Genomic DNA, 18,010 nt, shown 5'->3' with positions numbered 1-18,010 from the left:
CCCCAGGAAGCCAAGTGGCCCCACCTGCCTGGTCGGGCAGTGTCGAGAGAGCAGCAGCAGCAGTAAATTATTAATTCCTGCTGAAAGCAATGCACAGTCACTGTCCTGTTATAAAGCATTAGCAACGCGAGGAGCCAGGGAAGGCTGGCGCTCCCAGGCCACACCTGGAAAGAAGACCTGGCTCAGGGGCTGGAGGAGGAAACCAGCTGGACACCAAATTTGGTGTGTGCACACCGGGAGGAGCTAGAGGCCACGCTGGGCCAGAGGAGGGGCCGCAGGGAGCCCAGCCCACCATGCTTCGGGCCCCGCCCCGCCCCCCACCAAATGCAAGTTTCTGCAAGGCAGGGCCTGCTCCTGCCTGGCTCCCGCCTGCCTCCCCACCTGGCTCCCACCCAGGGCCCAGGGCCTAGCTGAGGTGCTCCGTGGGTATTTGCTGTCCCCCCAGCTGGCCACAGGCCCAGCCCTGACTCCGCGTGGCTGATGAGGGCCCAGCCTGGGATCAGCCAGCTTTGGGGGCTGGAAACGTGCACTTTGGCTTGACCAGAAGACAAGCCAGGCACCAGCAGCTTCCAGACAACGCCCGCCCTGCTCCAGCCGCATGTCAGCGTTCCCAGGGCCAGGCCGAGGTTTCCGCGCCACACGTGGTGAGAAGTCTGCCACCCACCCAGAAAAGCCAGTGAGGAAAACCAATCCAGCCGCTGATCAGACCTGGGAACACAGAAGGCTTGGTGTGGCAGCACCGCGGCCCCATGAGGTCTGCAGGGGTCAGAAGCAGGTGAGACAGAGAGTCAGGCCCAGTCCATCTCTGACCAGCATGGGCAGGACACGAATCTGCCTGAGTCCACGCTCGGCCCAGCCACAGAGGACGGGGACGACACCCCAGCCCACACCAGGGGACGAGGACAGGTACTCACAGGGTCCCTCAGCTCCTCGCTGTCCCGGGGCGAGGTCCGCGATACCTTCAGGGGGATTTCATCGCTGCATTCGGTGTCCGAGGCATTTGGAGACTCCGCTAGATCGAGGAAGTCATCTCTCTTGTGACCTCTGAACCTGATTTTGTCTAACCTCCTTAGCATGTTCAGCACTGAGCTCCTCTGCTTCACCCTAACATGACGCTCGGGCTCCCTGCAAGAGAGGGGTACGGTCACTCTCCCGCTCGCCACTGTCCCTCCCACACACACCTCCAAGCCCCACGAGCCAGCTCCCAGACGCAGGGCACGGCCGGTCCAGCTTTCCAAAGAAAACCCTGACCCAGAGACCCCTGCCCTGCACCCACCAGGTGGGGCCCTTGGCCACCCCACCCAGCCCAGCCTGGTCAGCACTGAGCTGCGTCCTTGCCTCCCACCAAGCAAGGCCCCCAGGTCCCAGCAGGCAGAAGGAAACCAGGGTTCTCAGCCTGGCTCGGCGAGGCGGTGCGCAGGCGCAAGGGAAGAATGCTGCTCTGGAATTGGGAAGGAGGGCCAGCCATGCCGAAAGGTTGCCTAACAAACCGTCAAGAACGTGGTCAACACGACACCCACATACACCACCAGGATGGCAGCCACGCCTGGAAACCAGCAGATGCGTGTGCTAGGGATGCCTTGGTTGATTCTCTCCTGGACCTAGGGGACCTGGCCTTGTGTCCTACATGCTCCACCTGGCCCTGGCTCCCAGGACTCCGCCCACACTGCTCCCTCTGCCTAAAGCATGTTCCTACTCGCCATGCGACCAGGCTCGTACTCAGACACATTCAGATCGTACCACCTCCCAGAAGCCCTCCCAGAGATAGCGGGGTCAGGCACCCACGGCCAGCTGTGCCTCCTGTCCCAGCCCCCATGCCTGTCTCCTCCTCTAATCAACATAGAAACCTGGTCACACTGAGGTGCAAGTTACTGTGTGCTGCATCAGGACACACGTAATTCACACACACCACGTGCCAAAGGGTGTATGTGTCGTGGGGTGCTGCTCCCCACATCGCTGCCCCACCTGGCCAGCAACACCAAGGCACCCCCAAAAGCCGGGAGGCCAGGATCAGTGGCCCACAGGAGGGGCCAGCCAGGCAGGGAGAGGCCACCCAGCCCCAGCCCCATCACGCAGCTCCATGGCCTGGATGCCTCTCCCAAAACCCGTCCCCGTGGGAGGACTGCTCTGTACACGCCGGTCCTGCCACTGACAAGCTTTCTGAGCTGACATTTTTGCCTCTGAAAATGGAAAGATGCCAGTAAGGCAAAGGTATCCGGGAATTCAAGACAGGGCGACTGGGCCAGGCGCAAGGAAAGGGGGCGGGGAGTGATCCCTGGCAGGGGTATTTCCCGAACTTCCTGCTTGGGGCGGGCAGCATGGCAGGGAAGCACTGAGAGCAAGGTCAGATCCAGCTCCGACGTGTCTGCCCCGCCTCCAAAGCCTCCTCCGCTTTCCTCAGCATCACAGTTCGTGGCAAGAAGTCTCATTAACAGTGAGGACCGAAGACACAGAATACACTAGAACCCGCTCTGAGCCACAGAGCTGCGGAGGCTCCCAGCATGGTGAGGGGAGGGGAGGCTCTCCTGGGATGGGCACTTGAGTATTCCTGATGCCGGCCCTGCTGCAAAACCCACAGGACGCTGGGCACGGTGGCTCACGCCTGTAATTCCAGCACTTTGGGAGGCCGAGGAAGGCGGATCACAAAGTCGGGAGATTGAGACCATCCTAGCTAACACGGTGAAACCCCATCTCCACTAAAAATACAAAAAATTAGCCGGGTGCAGGGGAGGGCGCCTGTAGTCCCAGCTACTCGGGAGGCTGAGACGGAGAATGGCATGAACCCAGGAGGAGGAGCTTGCAGTGAGCTGAGATCCCACCACTGCACTCCAGCCTGGGCGACAGAGTGAGACTCCGTCTCAAAAAAAAAAAAAACCCCACAGAACACAGGCTCTACGGGGAGCCGTCCTGATGCCCAGCATCCCCTGGAAGCTGGGAGGACCCCAGGAGGGGGCTGTGGGTGATGGGGAGGTAGCAACTGCTGCTCATAGGCTGGGGGGGCATGAGCCAGCCATTTGGAAAAGTTTCCCATATAGGAGCTACAAATTGCAGAGGGACTAAAGGTTCAGTAAACTTCAAAACACACAAACCTTAAAAGAAAAGAGAACAGCTGGGAGCAGTGGCTCACGCCTGTAATCCCAGCACTTTGGGAGGCCAAGGTAGGCGGATCATGAGGGCAGGAGTTCGAGACCATCTGGCCAATACGGTGAAACCCTGTCTCTACTAAAAATACAAAAATTAGCTGGGTGTGGTGGCAGGCGCCTGTAGTCCCAGCTACTCAGGAGGCAGAGGCAGAGGAATCGCTTGAACCCGGGAGGCGGAGCTTGCAGTGAGCCGAGATCGCACCATTGCACTCCAGCCTGGGCTACAGAGTGAGACTCAGTCTCAAAAAAAAAAAAAAGAAAAGGGAACTTAGTAGCTATGAAATCCCTAGAGAGAAGAAGATGGAAGAGTCTATATTAAGAGACTAAAAAAAAAAGCCACTAAGTAAAAAAGTCTAACACGCCACCAGGCAAAAGTAAAAAGCTCTCATTTGTAAAAAAAAGTAAAAAATTTCAAAATATGCTATAAAACAAGGAATACAGGTAACAACATGATAGATGAAGGATTAATATCCATGTTACAAGACAACTTGACTAGGCCAGGTGCGGTGGCTGGCGCCTGTAATCCCAGCATTTTGTGAGGCCGAGGTGAGTGGATGACTTGAGGTCAGGAGTTTGAGACCAGCCTGGTCAACATGGCGAACCTCCGTCTCTGCTTAAAATACAAAAATTAGCTGGGCGAGGTGATGTGCGCCTATAATCCCAGCTACTTGGGAGGGTGAGGCAGGAGAATCACTTGAACCCAGGAGGTGGAGGTTGCAGTGAGCCAAGATCGCACCACTGCACTCCAGCCTGGGCAACAGAGCAAGACTCCGTTTAAAAAAAAAAAAACAGCTTGACAATGTAGGTCAATGTGGGAAAAATGACAAGACCACTTCCTAATATGCAAAAACCTTCAAGCCCACTAGAAAGGAAACTAGGCCGGGCACGGTGGCTCATGCCTATAATCCCAGCACTTTGGGAGGCCGAGGCGGGCGGATCACGAGGTCAGGAGATCGAGACCATCCTGGCTAACACGGTGAAACCGCATCTCTACTAAAAATACAAAAAAATTAGCCAAGCGAGGTGGCGGGCACCTGTAGTCCCAGGGTCCCAGCTACTCGGGAGGCTGAGGCAGGAGAATGGCGTGAACCCGGGAGGTGGAGCTTGCAGTGAGCCGAGATCTCACCACTGCACTGCAGCCTGGGGGGCAGAGCGAGACTCTGTCTCAAAAAAAAAAAAAAAGGAAGGAAACTAAAGCTAACCCGGGCTGTGGAATGTGGCGGAGCAAGCACACAGACACCCCCTGAACCAGCGACTCCACAACTCAGTACCAGGACCCTAGGACCAAGCTCAAGAAGGGGAGGCCTGGTGGGGGGAAACACGTCACACACCATCCATCAAGACCAGCAGGGCAGGGGGTCCTGGAACACCCTGGTGGACCCACACAGGACCCCGTCCTTGTGAAGGGACGAAGGCAACTAAAACCGGGACCTTCCTGTGACCGTCGTTATGGCAAACAGGTGCGTGAAGAGACTCGGGTGCTATGGGGCCAGACGTTGGGAGTATGGGCTTACAGTGATGGTTAACAATTCTCTCTCCAAATCTCCTAAAATGCCTCCCTATTACTTCTTTTCCCACAATATTTTTTAATTACGGTAAAACACACGTAATATAAATATTACCAATTTCACCAGTTGTTTTTTTTTTTTTTTTTTTTTGAGATGGAGTCTCGCTCCGTCACCCAGGCTGGAGTGCAGTGGTGAGATCTCGGCTCACTGCAAGCTCCGCCTCCCGGGTTCACGCCATTCTCCTGCCTCAGCCTCCCAAGTAGCTGGGACTACAGGCGCCCGCCACCACACCCAGCTAATTTTTTGTATTTTTAGTAGAGACGGGGTTTCACCGTGTTAGCCAGGATGCTCTCGATCTCCTGACCTCGTGATCCGCCCGCCTCGGCCTCCCAAAGTGCTGGGATTACAGGCGTGAGCCACCGTGCTCGGCCCAACTTCACCAGTTTTTAGCGTGCAGCTCCGTGGCATAAATTACATCCGTGATGCTGCGCAGCCACCTCCAGACTCGTCTAACTGAAACTCTGCTCACTGAACAGGAACTCCCATGCCCTCCCCAAGCCTCTGGTAACCACCATTTTTACTGCTCTTTAATGTTTAAAAAGGAAGGATGAACAGGCTAGGGGAAGTGTAGCAATGTAAAACCTACTTCCTTCCATTCTCAAAAACCCGGCGAGTCCTCCTGGGAGCGGCAGCTGAGAGGGAGGCAGAGGGGACGACCCAGGCACTGGTGCCCGCAGGCCCTCGGTAGGGCACCAAGCTGGCCTCCACCCAAGGAAAGCGGGGGCCATGCTCAGACACGCACAGAACTCTTGGCTGCCTGCAGGGCTCTGGGCAGAGGACAGCCCCCTTGTCTGGGAGGCTCTAATTCCGAGGCCAGGGCTGCCTTCCCAATCACCTCAGGCAAGCAAATGAGGCACTGAGAGAGGGGACAAAGGCCCTGAGTGTCCCTCCTGTCACCATCAGAATGCAATGCGTGCCCCGCCACAGTGTCCGGCTACTCCTCAGTCTGCTCTCCCAGCCACTGGCTCAGCCCCAAACCCAGGGTCCTCCTGCTGGATGGCTCACAGCAGCCCTTAGGGAGGGCGTCCACACATCAGGGTCCTAGAGGACCCTGCTCTCATCCCCACTGACTCTACCACCCTCCTCACCCAACTCCCTGGGTCCATCAAAAAGACAGACTTTTCAAGCTTCGGTCAGTTAAGAATCAAACTCCATGTCACCGCACATGTCACGACAGGTCACCACACACCGCCAGGGATGGGCCTTCCAGCCTACACCACCAGGGATGGGCCTTCCAGCCTACACCACCAGGGATGGGCCCGGGCTACACTTCCAACCTGCGCCTGCACGAAGGTAGGGGTGCCCTCCGCAACACACCGCCAGGGATGGGCCTGGGCTACGCTTCCAGCCTGCACCTGTGCCAGGCTGGGGATGCCCTCCACAGCCATATGGGCAGCCCCCACACTGCACTGAAGAGTGCTCCACTCTACACCGGGGTGGCTTCATCTCAATGACATCCGCAAAGAGCCATTCCCAAGTAAGGTCGGGTCCACAGGTACCAGGTGGACATGAATTTTGGGGGAGGACGCTGTTACCCCGCACACCCCCAACTTACAGATGCAGAAACCGAGGCCCATCTACACACTGACCATTGCTCCAGGCTGCACCTCAGGCCAGACCCAGGTGTCCTGACGCTGCCCACCTGCGTCTCACCTGCACCTTCCATCCTGCGTGCTGCAGCAGCGCATCCCCAACCAGACGGCCCCTGCCCTCCCTACTTCCAGCTGCCCATCCCCACCCCCTCCACGGTCCCTGAAGGAAGAAGCCCAGCTCCTCAGCCTGCAGCCCAGCCGCCCTCCCCAGGACCGGCCCCTCCACCTGCACCTACAGGCCCACCCCTGGCAGCCCAGGGCCCCTGCAACTCCGAGCCACGCGGCTCTCTCAGATCGGCCTCCCTCCCTCTCGGATCGGCCTCCCTCCCTCTCGGATCGGCCTCCCTCCCTCTCGGATCGGCCTCCCTCCCTCCCGGATCGGCCTCCCTCCCTCTCGGATCGGCCTCCCTCCCGGATCGGCCTCCCTCCCTCCCGGATCGGCCTCCCTCCCTCTCAGATTGGCCTCCCTTCCTCTCAGATCAGCCTCCCTTCTTCTCGTCCTGTCAGGTTCTGAGGGGCTTCCTGAGAGGCTCCTCCTCTTGCTGGCCCTCCTGACGAGGCCAGGTTCTCAGGAGGCCTCCACCCTTCCTCACTGGACCCCCGACCCCAGGCTGCGCAGGTGCTTTACTGGTGGGTCTGGCCTGCACCCGGCCTTGGGAGGGAGCCTGCCTTTCAAGATTGAGATGGCTCCGGAAGAGCACGTGGTACCCAGGACCACTGCCCCAGAGAGTAGCAGCTTTTCCCAAGGCTGGGGCTTCCACTCAGATGGGCCCTACCATGTCCCCCTGCCGCCTGCCCCCTACCTCCATCTGTCTCAGATACATCCAGAAACACTCTCTCACTGTGGCTCCTCCAGGTCCTGGCCCAGAACCAGGATGTGCTGTGAGGACCCAGGAACCATAGCCTCCAAGCCACCCAACCCCAGCAGGCACGGAGAGGGTGGTGCCTGCTGCCCTGGAGCCTGGAGGACCCCAGTCCTGTGCACCAGAGCAGGGCAGCAGGGCTCACCACGGCTGTCCAGGTTCTCCCAGGATCCCCCAGGCTCAGGGCAGCGCCCGGCCAGGCTCCAGGCCCTCTCTGCAAGCAGGATGGAATTGGGCCAGCCAGCCCTGGAACACAAAAGCATGCTGCTCTGGAAACCGCTGAATTGCTTCTGGTCACACAAAGGCAACAGTGTCTAGGGAACCCTGGACTCAGAAACCGCAAAGGACTTTATTTCCCCTTCCCCAGCCCAAGATTTAAAAAAAAAAAAAGGGGGGTTCCTGGTCTCTGGTGCTTGCCCTGAGCCGTGTCTCCTTCACACCATCTCCCCTGCTAAAGCTCCTCTCCAAGTTCTGGGTCCCTGGATCACAGCTGACCTCCACATCAGGGCCCGGTTGCCAGCGCGCCCTTCATCCCCTTGTTATCTGGCGGCTCTCCTGCTGATCCTGGGATAAACAGCATCCACTTTCCCACAGCCGCCAGCCCTCCTAAGCAATGTCCCTGGGGGACTCGCAGACGTTGAGCAAAACAGGCACACCTCCCCCACCCCCACTGCAGTGGGCCCCTGCCCCCGCCTGGCCCCCTCCAAGTCTCAGTCCTCTAGGGAAGGTAGCCCCTAAACCTCACTGTCAGAAAGGCCTGGGATGGAGGTTAGACCAGCAGCTGGACAGCCAACCTGGGCAGCTGGAGAGGACATGAGGATGGGGCAGCTGGCAGACTCCAGGGCTTTGCAGAGTGAACGGGAGGACCGGGGGCGGCCAGCAAAAAAGGCCTCGTTCTACCAATACCCCATCGCCAGCCAGGCACCAGGGCTCAGGCCTGTAATCCCAGCACTTTGAGAGGCTGAGGTGGGCAATGCAGTGACACAAAAAGTGAAATAAGAACATGAGCCAGCGTGGTGGTACGTGCCTATAGTCCCAGTTGCTCAGAAGGTTGAGGCAGGAGGATCGCCTGGGAACCTGGGAGTTTGAGGCTGCGGTGAACCACGATCTTACCACTGCACTCCAACCTGGATGAGAGCCAGACCTCGTCTCTAAGAACAAAACAAAAATATCCACCCCAATGTCCCCATGCTTACAGCCACATACTTGCACCTCCCTAACTCCTTATGCAAAGAGGCCCAAGGACCCCAGCACACACAGCTCCCTGGGCCCTCTGGGGTCCTAAGACTGCAGATCCTGCCCTTCTGGGCCCTGCCCGGCCTTGGCCACTATTGTTCCAACATCAGCCTCGAGAGGTCGGCTCACAACGGATGACATGTGCGCTGCCCCAAACTCAAGGCTTGTCCAGGAGTTTCATCCCCTCCCTGGATTCAGGCCTCAGTCCTGCTAGCTGGGCACAGTCAGGAGGCCTCAAATGCTGATGTCCGTATCCGGGTGTTTGGCTGCTCTCAACCCTGCCCCCAAACCTGGCCTCCCTGCAGGCTCCGAGCTGGACAGCTCACCAGTATCTCAACTATGCCACGCCTGGCACAGACTCGGGTCTCAAGGGGCACTCTGATTGGATGGCACTGTGTCCACCAGCTGCCTGGGTGAAACCCTCAAGAGCCCTTGATAGCCTCGTTCCTCAACTCCACTGCCAATCTGCAGTGCGTGCCAGCTGCCCGCCTCCAGACGGGGCTGCGCATCTGTCCACCTCTCCCCACGACCCCAGCCTGGTCCAGGCAGCCGCGTGCCTCCCAAAGCCTTCTCCACACGGCAAGCATGGCGAGGCCTTCAAATGGAAAATCAGCCTCTGCAGTGCCCCTGCTGAAGTTCTCCAGGGGCTTCCATGCACCTGGATCAACGCGGCTGCTCCCCCAACACCCTCATCAGCTCTGGCTCCTCCAGGCTTGGCTGCAGCTCTGCTGACCCCCTTTGGAACCCTCCGACCACCGCCTCTGTCCCCACTGCAGGGCCCGACACGTTTGACTCTGGGACGTCGCTCATTTGCCGCATTCCCCAGTCGCCGCCTGCTGTCACTCCACCGTCCTGTTTGGTTTGACGTGGTGTCCTTGGATTGCCCTGATGGCTTCCTTGTTTAGCGCTTGTGCCTCCAGCTCTGCTTGGTTAGAACCCGCCTGGTGCTCCCCCAGGGCAGGGGCTGTGTCTGACTAAGCCTCCGGGGGCTTGGCTCTGCCCGGTGATGCTCAGGTGGACTCGAGCTGCAGGCGCCCGAGTCTCCCTCTGCAGAGCTTGGCACGTGGTGGGCAGTGACAAACACTTGTTCAGAGAGTGAGGGAGCGACGCATGAAGGCAGCCCAGATGCCGCAGCTGGGGTGTCCCCGCCAGCCTGAGCCCCCAGCCACCAGCTGAGCTTTCTTTCCTCTGCCAGAGGCCTCAAGAGAAAGGGACACCCATGGACTAGGGACACCCATGGACTCTGCCTTGGGCCCTGCCAAAGCACAGCGTCCCCGAATACACAAAAACTTTAACTCCAAGCCTTCAGTGATCTGGGATGTTTCTCCAGGAAGAAACCTGAATTCCTTCCCTTGGCAAAGTATCTTCAGGCCTGAGTCATATGAGGGTCAGGCTGGAACCCCATGGGGGGAGCTGAGCCTTCTGCACTGTGAGAGGGAAGCCACCTGGGGGGCCAGGGAGCGGGCCCAGGGCTAAGCACACCCTGGGGTGCTAATGCCAACATGGTGTATGGCCCGCTGTGGGGCCCCTTGCCAGCATGGCCCAGGAGAGACAGTCAGGAAGACTGGGAGGGCCGGGAGAGGCCTAGGTGAGTCTCTGCTTCTTCCTCTGTGCGCTGGGATCCTGCCCAGGCCTGGGGAGGAAGGAGCTGGTTAATGTTTAAGGACCCAACACAGGGGAACCAACACGCACAAGGGAACCTACACGCACAAGGGAACCTACACATGGGGGAACCTACTTGCACAGGGGAACCTACACACGCGGGAACCTACACACAGGGGAACCTACACGTATAGGGGGAACCTACACCCAGGGGAACCTACACACACAGGGGAACCTACACACAGGGGAACCTACACACACAGGGGAACCCGCACACACGGGGGAACCTACACACAGGGGAACCTAGACGCTTAGGGGAACCTACACACAGGGGAACCTTCACACGGGGAAACCTATACGCACAGGAGAACCTATAAAGCACAGGGGAACCTACACACAGGGGAACCTACACGCACAGGGGAACCTACACACAGGGGAACCTACATGCACAGGGGAACCTATAAAGCACAGGGGAACCTAAACATGGGGGAACCTTCACACGGAGGAACCTACACACACAGGCACATGTCCCATGTTTACTACCTGCGGCGTGTATCTGCAAATAATCATGAAATGTGCACTACCCATGAAGTGTAAAATTCTGGACAACCAACTGACTCTCACAGAATGCTTTCATGAATTTGTGCTCAAATCCTGTCTCCACGGTTGGCCCCTGGCAGCCACCACCCATGAGCACCACACGGATGTTGGCTGGTGTTTTTGTTTCCGTTTACAAACCACAACAAAGGTGGAAGGGAGACATGCAGGGGAACGCCACCTGTGAGTCTACGACACGGGAAATGTCCTTGCTGAACAAGGTAGCTGCTTTCCAATGGTAGAATATTTTCACAAGGCTTTTACGCCATTTGTAATGAACGGCTACAGACATCACACAATTTTTAGCTTCATCTGCACGTTAACACTTTCCTCATCAGTTTGGTAAGTCTAGACAACCAACACAAGGAGAAGCGAGGCCCTGAGTGGTGGCAGCACCCCGCCCTTGGTGCACACACTCCCGCCCTGCCAGCGGTCATCACTGCACAGCGTTTCGGCCACACGCGGCGGGCCCAGGGAACCTCGGCAGCACACGCAATAGTAAAATGCAATCAAATGATTCGGAAACGATGGGGTTCAAGTATTCAATGCCTTTGCTTTCAACATAATTGATCTAACTGCAAGTTTATGTATTTTCATTTTTATTAACAGCCAACTCACAGAATTCCTGAAAACCCATCAATCAGCTCCTGGGAACCCGTGTGAGCCGCCTCCAGATCCCTCCTCTCACACTGCTGCAGCCGCGGCCATGACGGCCATGAGGGCACAGGGCTCCGTGAACAGCAGCAGCCTCCCCTCACCCACCTCTCTCCCAGCAGGCTTGAGACAGATGCGTGAAATAGAAGGTGAGGTCTAAATGCAAAACTAGAGTTCCTGAGAGGCCCCAAGGGGTCAAAGACAGCCTGGGAAGCAGGAAGCAGCAAGCTGGGCAGCCCGCCTCCAGGGCAGGAGGGGGTATGTATGGCAGCACTGAAGCCTCGGGGTGGGGTGGGCCCATCTCTGACTCAGCGCCAGCAGCCTGACCTCTAGCCCCATCCTGGCACCCTGCCCTCTGCACCATGGAGGCCCCTTCCTGGCCTCCAGGATGCTGCCCAAGCGATGCCCTCTGTCTGAGACAGCCTTCCCAGCCATTGGGTAACCGCCACCCAGCCCAAGTCACTCTCTACTTTCAATCACATCACCCTGCCTGGGGGACCCAAAACCACCACAAACCACAGCGACAGCAGCTCGGGGACACAGGGAACACTCGCCTGTGCGGGGCTGGGGGTTGCGTCCTGGCCCTCTGTGCCTCCAGCACCGGGTGGGGCTGACCCACATCTGCTCCAGTCGCCCTAAGTACCACCGGGGCTGGAGAGCCTCGAGGAGTGGACATGTGTCCCACTATCCACCAGATCATCTCAAGCACAGGCATGCAGTGGGTCGCGGCAGCCAGAAGCCAGGCCCAGGCTGGCCACAGCTGTGTGACCTTGGACAGGGGCCCCCGCTCAGGGCTGTTAGAGGACGACATGAGACAGTGCCAGAAGGACTCAGCAACCTGCCCAGCCAGCAGCAGTAACAACAGCAAAAACACAGCCCTACTCTCCAAAAAAGTGTTCCACAAACGCTGCTCTCACGCCCCATACATCACCACTGCGTAACCACAGGCGCTGGGGAGGCAGCGCTGTCTTGTGGGTGTCGGGAGCCAGGGTACAAAGTTCTGAGATCATCCCGAGACCCCGCTAGTCACCACGAGCTCCCGAGCAGGGACCCAAGCCCGAAGTCCACGGCGGGGCAGCAAGGGCCTGTGGGTGAGCAGGGGCTGTGGGCGGCCACAGGAGAGAACCACGGCACCCAGAACACAAACAGCACTTCAGCCTGGGGGCCCCGGGAAGCAGGAGACCGCGTCAGGAAAGGCGCAGCAGCCTTCGGCCGCCCACTGGCCACCACCGCTTGTCAAACCAGGCCCACACCCTCTGCTCCCATCCCTGGACCAGCCCTAAACGGTTGAGAGTAAGGTTCCTTGCGCCAGGCTGCCCAAGTCAAGCCAGTCCTAACCCTCAGTTTCCAGGTCTTTAGGTGGAGGTAGCAGGGATACCTGAGCACGGGTGTAAGCTCAGGAGCCCATCTCCAGGGCACCTAGGCCACAGTCCAGGCTTACACCAGCTTGGGCCTTGAGAGGAAGCCCCAGGTGGATGAGAGCTGGCAGTGCCTGCTACGGGCTATTCTCAGGACCAAGCACTGTGCCCTCACTTCCCCCAGGCTTCCGGCGCACCTGAGCCTGCTCAACACCACCAACTCCTGACACCAAGCAGAGAGGGCCTTCCTCCAACAAGCCAAGGACATCATCCAAATCTAGGTCCACGGCACAGCATCCATGGTCAGGAGACCACAGTAACAACAGCTACAGTACCTCAGCCAGCCTCAGTGGCTCACACCTGAAATCCCAGTACTCTGGGAGTCCAATGCAGGAGAATCGCTTGAGCCCAGGAGTTCAAGACCTGCCCAGACAACACGGCAAGACCCCGCCTCTACAAAAAATAAAAGATAAGTTAGCCGGGCGTGGTGGCGTGCACCTGTAGTCCCAGTTTTTCAGAAGGCTGAGGCAGGAGGGTCGCTTGAGCCCAGGAGTTCAAGGCTGCAATGAGCTATGATCAAATCACTGCACTCCAGCCTGGGCAACAGATCGAGACCCTACTGCACTGCAGCCTGGGCAACAGATCGAGACCCTGTCTCTTCTTTTTTTTTTTTTTTTTTTTTTTGAGATGGAGTCTTGCTGTGTCTCCCAGGCTGGAATGCAGTGGTGCAATCTCGGCTCACTGCAAGCTCCGCCTCCCGGGTTCATGCCATTCTCCTGCCTCAGCCTCCCAAATAGCTGGGACTATAGGCGCCCCCCACCATGCCCAGCTAATTTTTTTTTTTTTTTTTTTTTGTATTTTTAGTAAAGATGGAGTTTCACCATGTTAGCCAGGATGGTCTTGCTCTCCTGACCTCGTGATCCACCCACCTCAGCCTCCCAAACTGCTGGGATTACAGGCATGAGCCACTGCACCCAGCCAAGACCCTGTCTCTAAAAATAAATAAATAAAAATAATGTCACCAATAGTTCCATCCACACCTCAGAAGGGCAGCCTCTGCCCAATAACCCTTTCTCGGAGGGTACAAAGCAGGATGAAAGGATGAGAGTGACAAGCTCCCACCAGTGTTCATCTCCCCCACCCCAGTCACAATGTTGAAAGGAAGAAGCATCTGCTAAACCAACTGACAAATGGGTAAACTGAGGTTCGGGGAGGCAGGGTGAGAGAGAAGTGGCACAACAGGAACACGAACTGGCTCCACTGGACTCCATGGCCTGAGCTTGCTTGAACCCCAGGACAGCCCCAGAAGCAGCTTAGCACCAGTCACCCCACCCTCCCCAGCATATGCCTCTATTAATCCATCCATCACACCATATGACAGCTCACAGGCTCCTCTGCCTAGAAGCCTGAATGGGGACCCTGGCAGAGTGACCACATAGATGTTTATTTTTTATTTAATTTTTTTTTTTTTTTGAGATGGAGTTTCGCTCTTGTTACCCAGGCTGGAGTGCAATGGCGTGATCCTGGCTCACTGCAACCTCTGCCTCCCGGGTTCAAATGATTCTCCTGCCTCAGCCTTCCGAGTAGCTGGGATTACAGGCACCTGCCACCATGCCCAGCTAACTCTTTGTATTTTTAGTAGAGATGGGGTTTCACCATGTTGGCCAGGCTGGTCTCGAACTCCTGACCTCACTTGATCCCCCCGCCTCTGCCACCCAAAGTGCTGGGATTACAGGCGTGAGCCACCACGCCCGGCCTGCACAAATGTTTATTTAAAGAAAACAAAGCTGGCAAGAAAACCTAAGTTTAGGCACAGGTAGGCAAGCAAAAACCACTGTGTTGTAGAAGCAAATAAACTAAGCCATAGGAAACACATGGAGGGATGCGTTTCTAGTGGAAACATTCTTTTTCCAACTCTCTCCATCACTCTTAGCAACCAGGGCTTGAGAATATCCAGCCAATGAGATGGCCGAAAGGAAGCCCCTTCTGGATTCCCCAGATTCGCCATGTCTTCCTGCCACTGCCCTTGCCCAATTTCCCACAAGCTGAAAGCTGTCTGAAAGCAGGCTGTTCTCCAGACGTGTTTCTGCATCAAAGGCTGCAACATCGTGAAGGCACAGGGAGCGGCTCCTAGGTGGGGTTCAGCAAGCCCAATCTGTGAGAGGCCGGGCGGTGAACACCTTCAGCTCAGCAGGCCACACGGCCTCTACAACTTCCCAACTCTTGCTGTGGTGCAAATGGGCACAGCTGTGTACAAATCAGACATCATTTACAAAACAGGCAGAAACAGGTGGCAGTGGGTGGCGTGTGGTCCGTGGGCTTTCGCTGACCGTCCCTGTCCGGGGTCCACAGATGCCTAGCAGAACGAGAATGCTCACAGAAGCCCATGTCCCCACTAACCCACGCCAGGGACAGGGCAGACCAGAAGGAACCACAGCCCTCACCAGGCATGCGGTGCTCCTTTAAGTGGCCCGTGCATCACACATTCGTGGGTGGGCCTTGCCACCATCCAGTCCTCTTAAGGGAAGGGTAAGGAAAAGGCGTGGTCCCTGGCCAGGCTAGGGCAGCCTGGACAGTCTCCAAGTTCCTGGGGGCAGAAGAAGCTTGGTGAAGGATCCCACGTGCCACCATCCACCCTCTTATCCAACCTGGGCCGTAGCCCGGGGGCTTCTCCTCACCATCCCAGGTCCCACCCAAGGCAGAGGAGCCAGCAAGGAGGGCGCCACACTCAGGGGTGCTGGAAGGTGAAGCAACTCAGAACAGCCACCAGTGTAGGCCCCCGTCCACACCTAACAGCAGCCGGGCCACCCCTCAGGTTTCAGAAAGGCGTCTCTTACTGCCTAATGACAAACAACAACACAGTGAAGAAGACTGGTGAAGCCAGGAGCCAGCCCTAAGCACCGCCTCCTGCCTGGGGCCCCACGGCCCTCCCCGGTGGGGTGCTCTGCAGGCCCTGCTCTGCTGTTCCACGTCCCCAAAGCACTCCCACTCCACAATGCGGGATCCAATGTGTGCATGGGCATCTCTGACCATCAGCCTGCTGTGTCCCTGGGGCCCAGCACACGGCCTGGCACCAAAGAACTCGCAGCAAATGAATGGGTGAGTCAGGTGGATTTTAAAGAAGTTCCTGGGTCCCTGGGCAAATCTAGTACGGAAGTAAACCCACGTGGCCTTAAATAGCTCCTCCAGTGAAAAGAGCCTTTGTGTACCTCCAAACCACTACCTTCCCTTCTGTCAACTTCTTTTGTTTAAATGTGGCCTAGCTGAGGTTAAAGGGCTCCGCCAGGCCTACCAAGACTCTCCCACATGGACCAAGCCCTGGGATACATACAAGCCCAACACAGGGCTACCCCACACAGCAGGCTGCGGAACACCTGTGTTTAAGGAAGCACACAGCCAGGAGAAGGTGGACCCAGGCTCCTGCGCGGAGGGCAACAGGATCACCTGAGGCCAAGCCGGCCCAGACAGCAACCAACACCACTCAGCGGTCTGCAATGTATGCCTCTGGGGCAAAACCCAAGGGCCAAGAAACTAGAGACAAGGTCTTACTCTTTCACCCAGGATGGAGTGCAATGGCACAATCATAGGTCACTGTGGCCTCCCAACTCAGCCTCTGGGGTAGCTGGTACTACAGGCACGTGCCACTGCCCAGTGATCCTCCCAACTCAGCCTCTGGGGCAGCTGATACTACAGGCACGTGCCACTGCCCAGTGATCCTCCCAACTCAGCCTCTGGGGTAGCTGGTACTACAGGCACGTGCCACTGCCCAGCTAATTTTTTTAAATTTGTAGTAGAGATGGGGTTTCACTATGTTGCTCAGGCTGGTCTCAAACTCCTGATTTCAAGCCATCCTTCCATCTCAGCCTCCCAAAGTGCTGGGATTACAGGCATGAACCACGGCAGCTGGCCAAGAAAAAAAAAAAAAAATATATATATATATATATATATATGCACACACACATTTTGAGACGGAGTTTCGCTCTTGTCACCCAGGCTGTAGTACAGTGGTGCAATCTTGGCTCACTGCAACCTCTGCCTCCCGGGTTCAAGCAATTCTTCTGCCTCCGCCTCCCAAGTAGCTGGGACTGCAGGCACCTGCCACCACACACAGATAATTTTTGTATTTTTAGTAGAGATGGGGTTTCGCCATGTTGCCCAGGCTGGTCTCCAACTCCCGACCTTGGGTGATCCGCCCACCTCGGCCTCCCAAAGTGCTGGAATTACAGGTGTGAGCCACCGTGCCCGGCCCAAAATAATATTTTAGAAGCAAGATCAAAAACCCGCAAAGTCCACTTCACACCTGTTGCTCAGGTAACCACCTGCCAGCTGGGGTGCTCTGATAATCCAGTCTCACAGAAGAGTCTCCTGACAGGTGTGAGAGCACAGGCAGCCCTGATGGAAAATCAGAGAAGCACGTGTTTCGGCTGCAGGCTGCAGGCTGGACGGGCTTGCTAAGGGGCAGCTCGCCATCTACTAGGGACTAGGGAACAAGAACAAGGAGCAGGCAGTGCATCTTCGAGCTGCAATACTGCATGTCCAGGAACCACAATGACCGAGCCACGCACCAAGTGTTTAATGAGCACCTACTACATGCCCGACAGGACCCTCAGTGCAAGGATACAGAGGAGGGGAGGCCAACAAACCCATGGAGCTGGAAGCGCTGCCCTGTGGAGAAGACACCCCACGGCCCCTGGGGGGGCAGCCGGCACCAGCCCAGGAAAGTGCTCAGAGGGGCAGTAGTGGCACCGCAGGCTGAAGGCATGAAGGACGGGTCGCAGGCTGCAGAGGAAGGGCACTCCGGGACAAGGGAGCAGCACGTGCGGGGCGCGTTTGCCAAAACAAACCAGAATGGAGCTGATGGGAGCAGAGAGGCTGTGGTAGGGCACTCGATCCCATTCCGAGCACAGCGTGGAGCACCCTGGCCAATGGTCGTTAGAGGCCTGAAGTGGAAATACCAGTTAGGAAACCGTGGCCAGGCAGAGGAGAGAGGGCGGTGGCTGGGACTGGTGCAGGCAGCGGAGATGGAGCCAAGCGGGCATGTCAGGATTCATCCAGGGAGGAGCGAGGACAGGGAGCATCGGGCGAATCCCCTGGCACCCCCACGTTAATGGTGGCCATAGCCACACTTCATAAGGGACAGTAACCTGCCCAGTGCCTCCTGGCCGCACCTGACTCAATCCCTACACATCATCCTGTGGAGGGCTGGTTCTTGGCTCCCCTACACCTGTCTCCAGCCTGGCAGGTACTAAGAACCCATAACTATTGGCGACTATTATTATGACCCCTCCTTTTTTTATTATACTTTGAGTTCTAGGGTACATGTGCCCAACGTGCAGGTTTGTTACATAGGTATACATGTGCCATGTTGGTTTGCTGCATCCATCAACTCATCATTTA

At 57.2% G+C, this 18,010-nt stretch overlaps 1 protein-coding gene across 3 annotated transcripts in view; it reads right to left on the bottom strand.

The window, feature by feature from the left end:
- GRAMD4 (GRAM domain containing 4) overlaps positions 1 to 18,010 on the bottom strand; it is a 101,585-nt gene that overhangs the window by 53,372 nt on the left and 30,203 nt on the right. For 2 of the 3 annotated variants that reach the window (XM_054469850.2, XM_063662926.1), the window contains exon 2: positions 915 to 1,125. The exons of the other annotated variant lie outside the window; for it this stretch is intronic. In XM_054469850.2, the coding sequence (XP_054325825.1) occupies positions 915 to 1,125 (211 nt within the window). The remainder of the gene's footprint in view (positions 1 to 914; positions 1,126 to 18,010) is intronic. 3 annotated transcript variants of the gene reach the window in all.

This window comes from Pongo pygmaeus, chromosome 23 (genome assembly GCF_028885625.2).
Source record: "Pongo pygmaeus isolate AG05252 chromosome 23, NHGRI_mPonPyg2-v2.0_pri, whole genome shotgun sequence".
NCBI lineage: Eukaryota > Metazoa > Chordata > Mammalia > Primates > Hominidae > Pongo > Pongo pygmaeus.
Note: the sequence above shows the minus strand (reverse complement) of the source record. Positions and strands in the feature narration are given on the sequence as shown.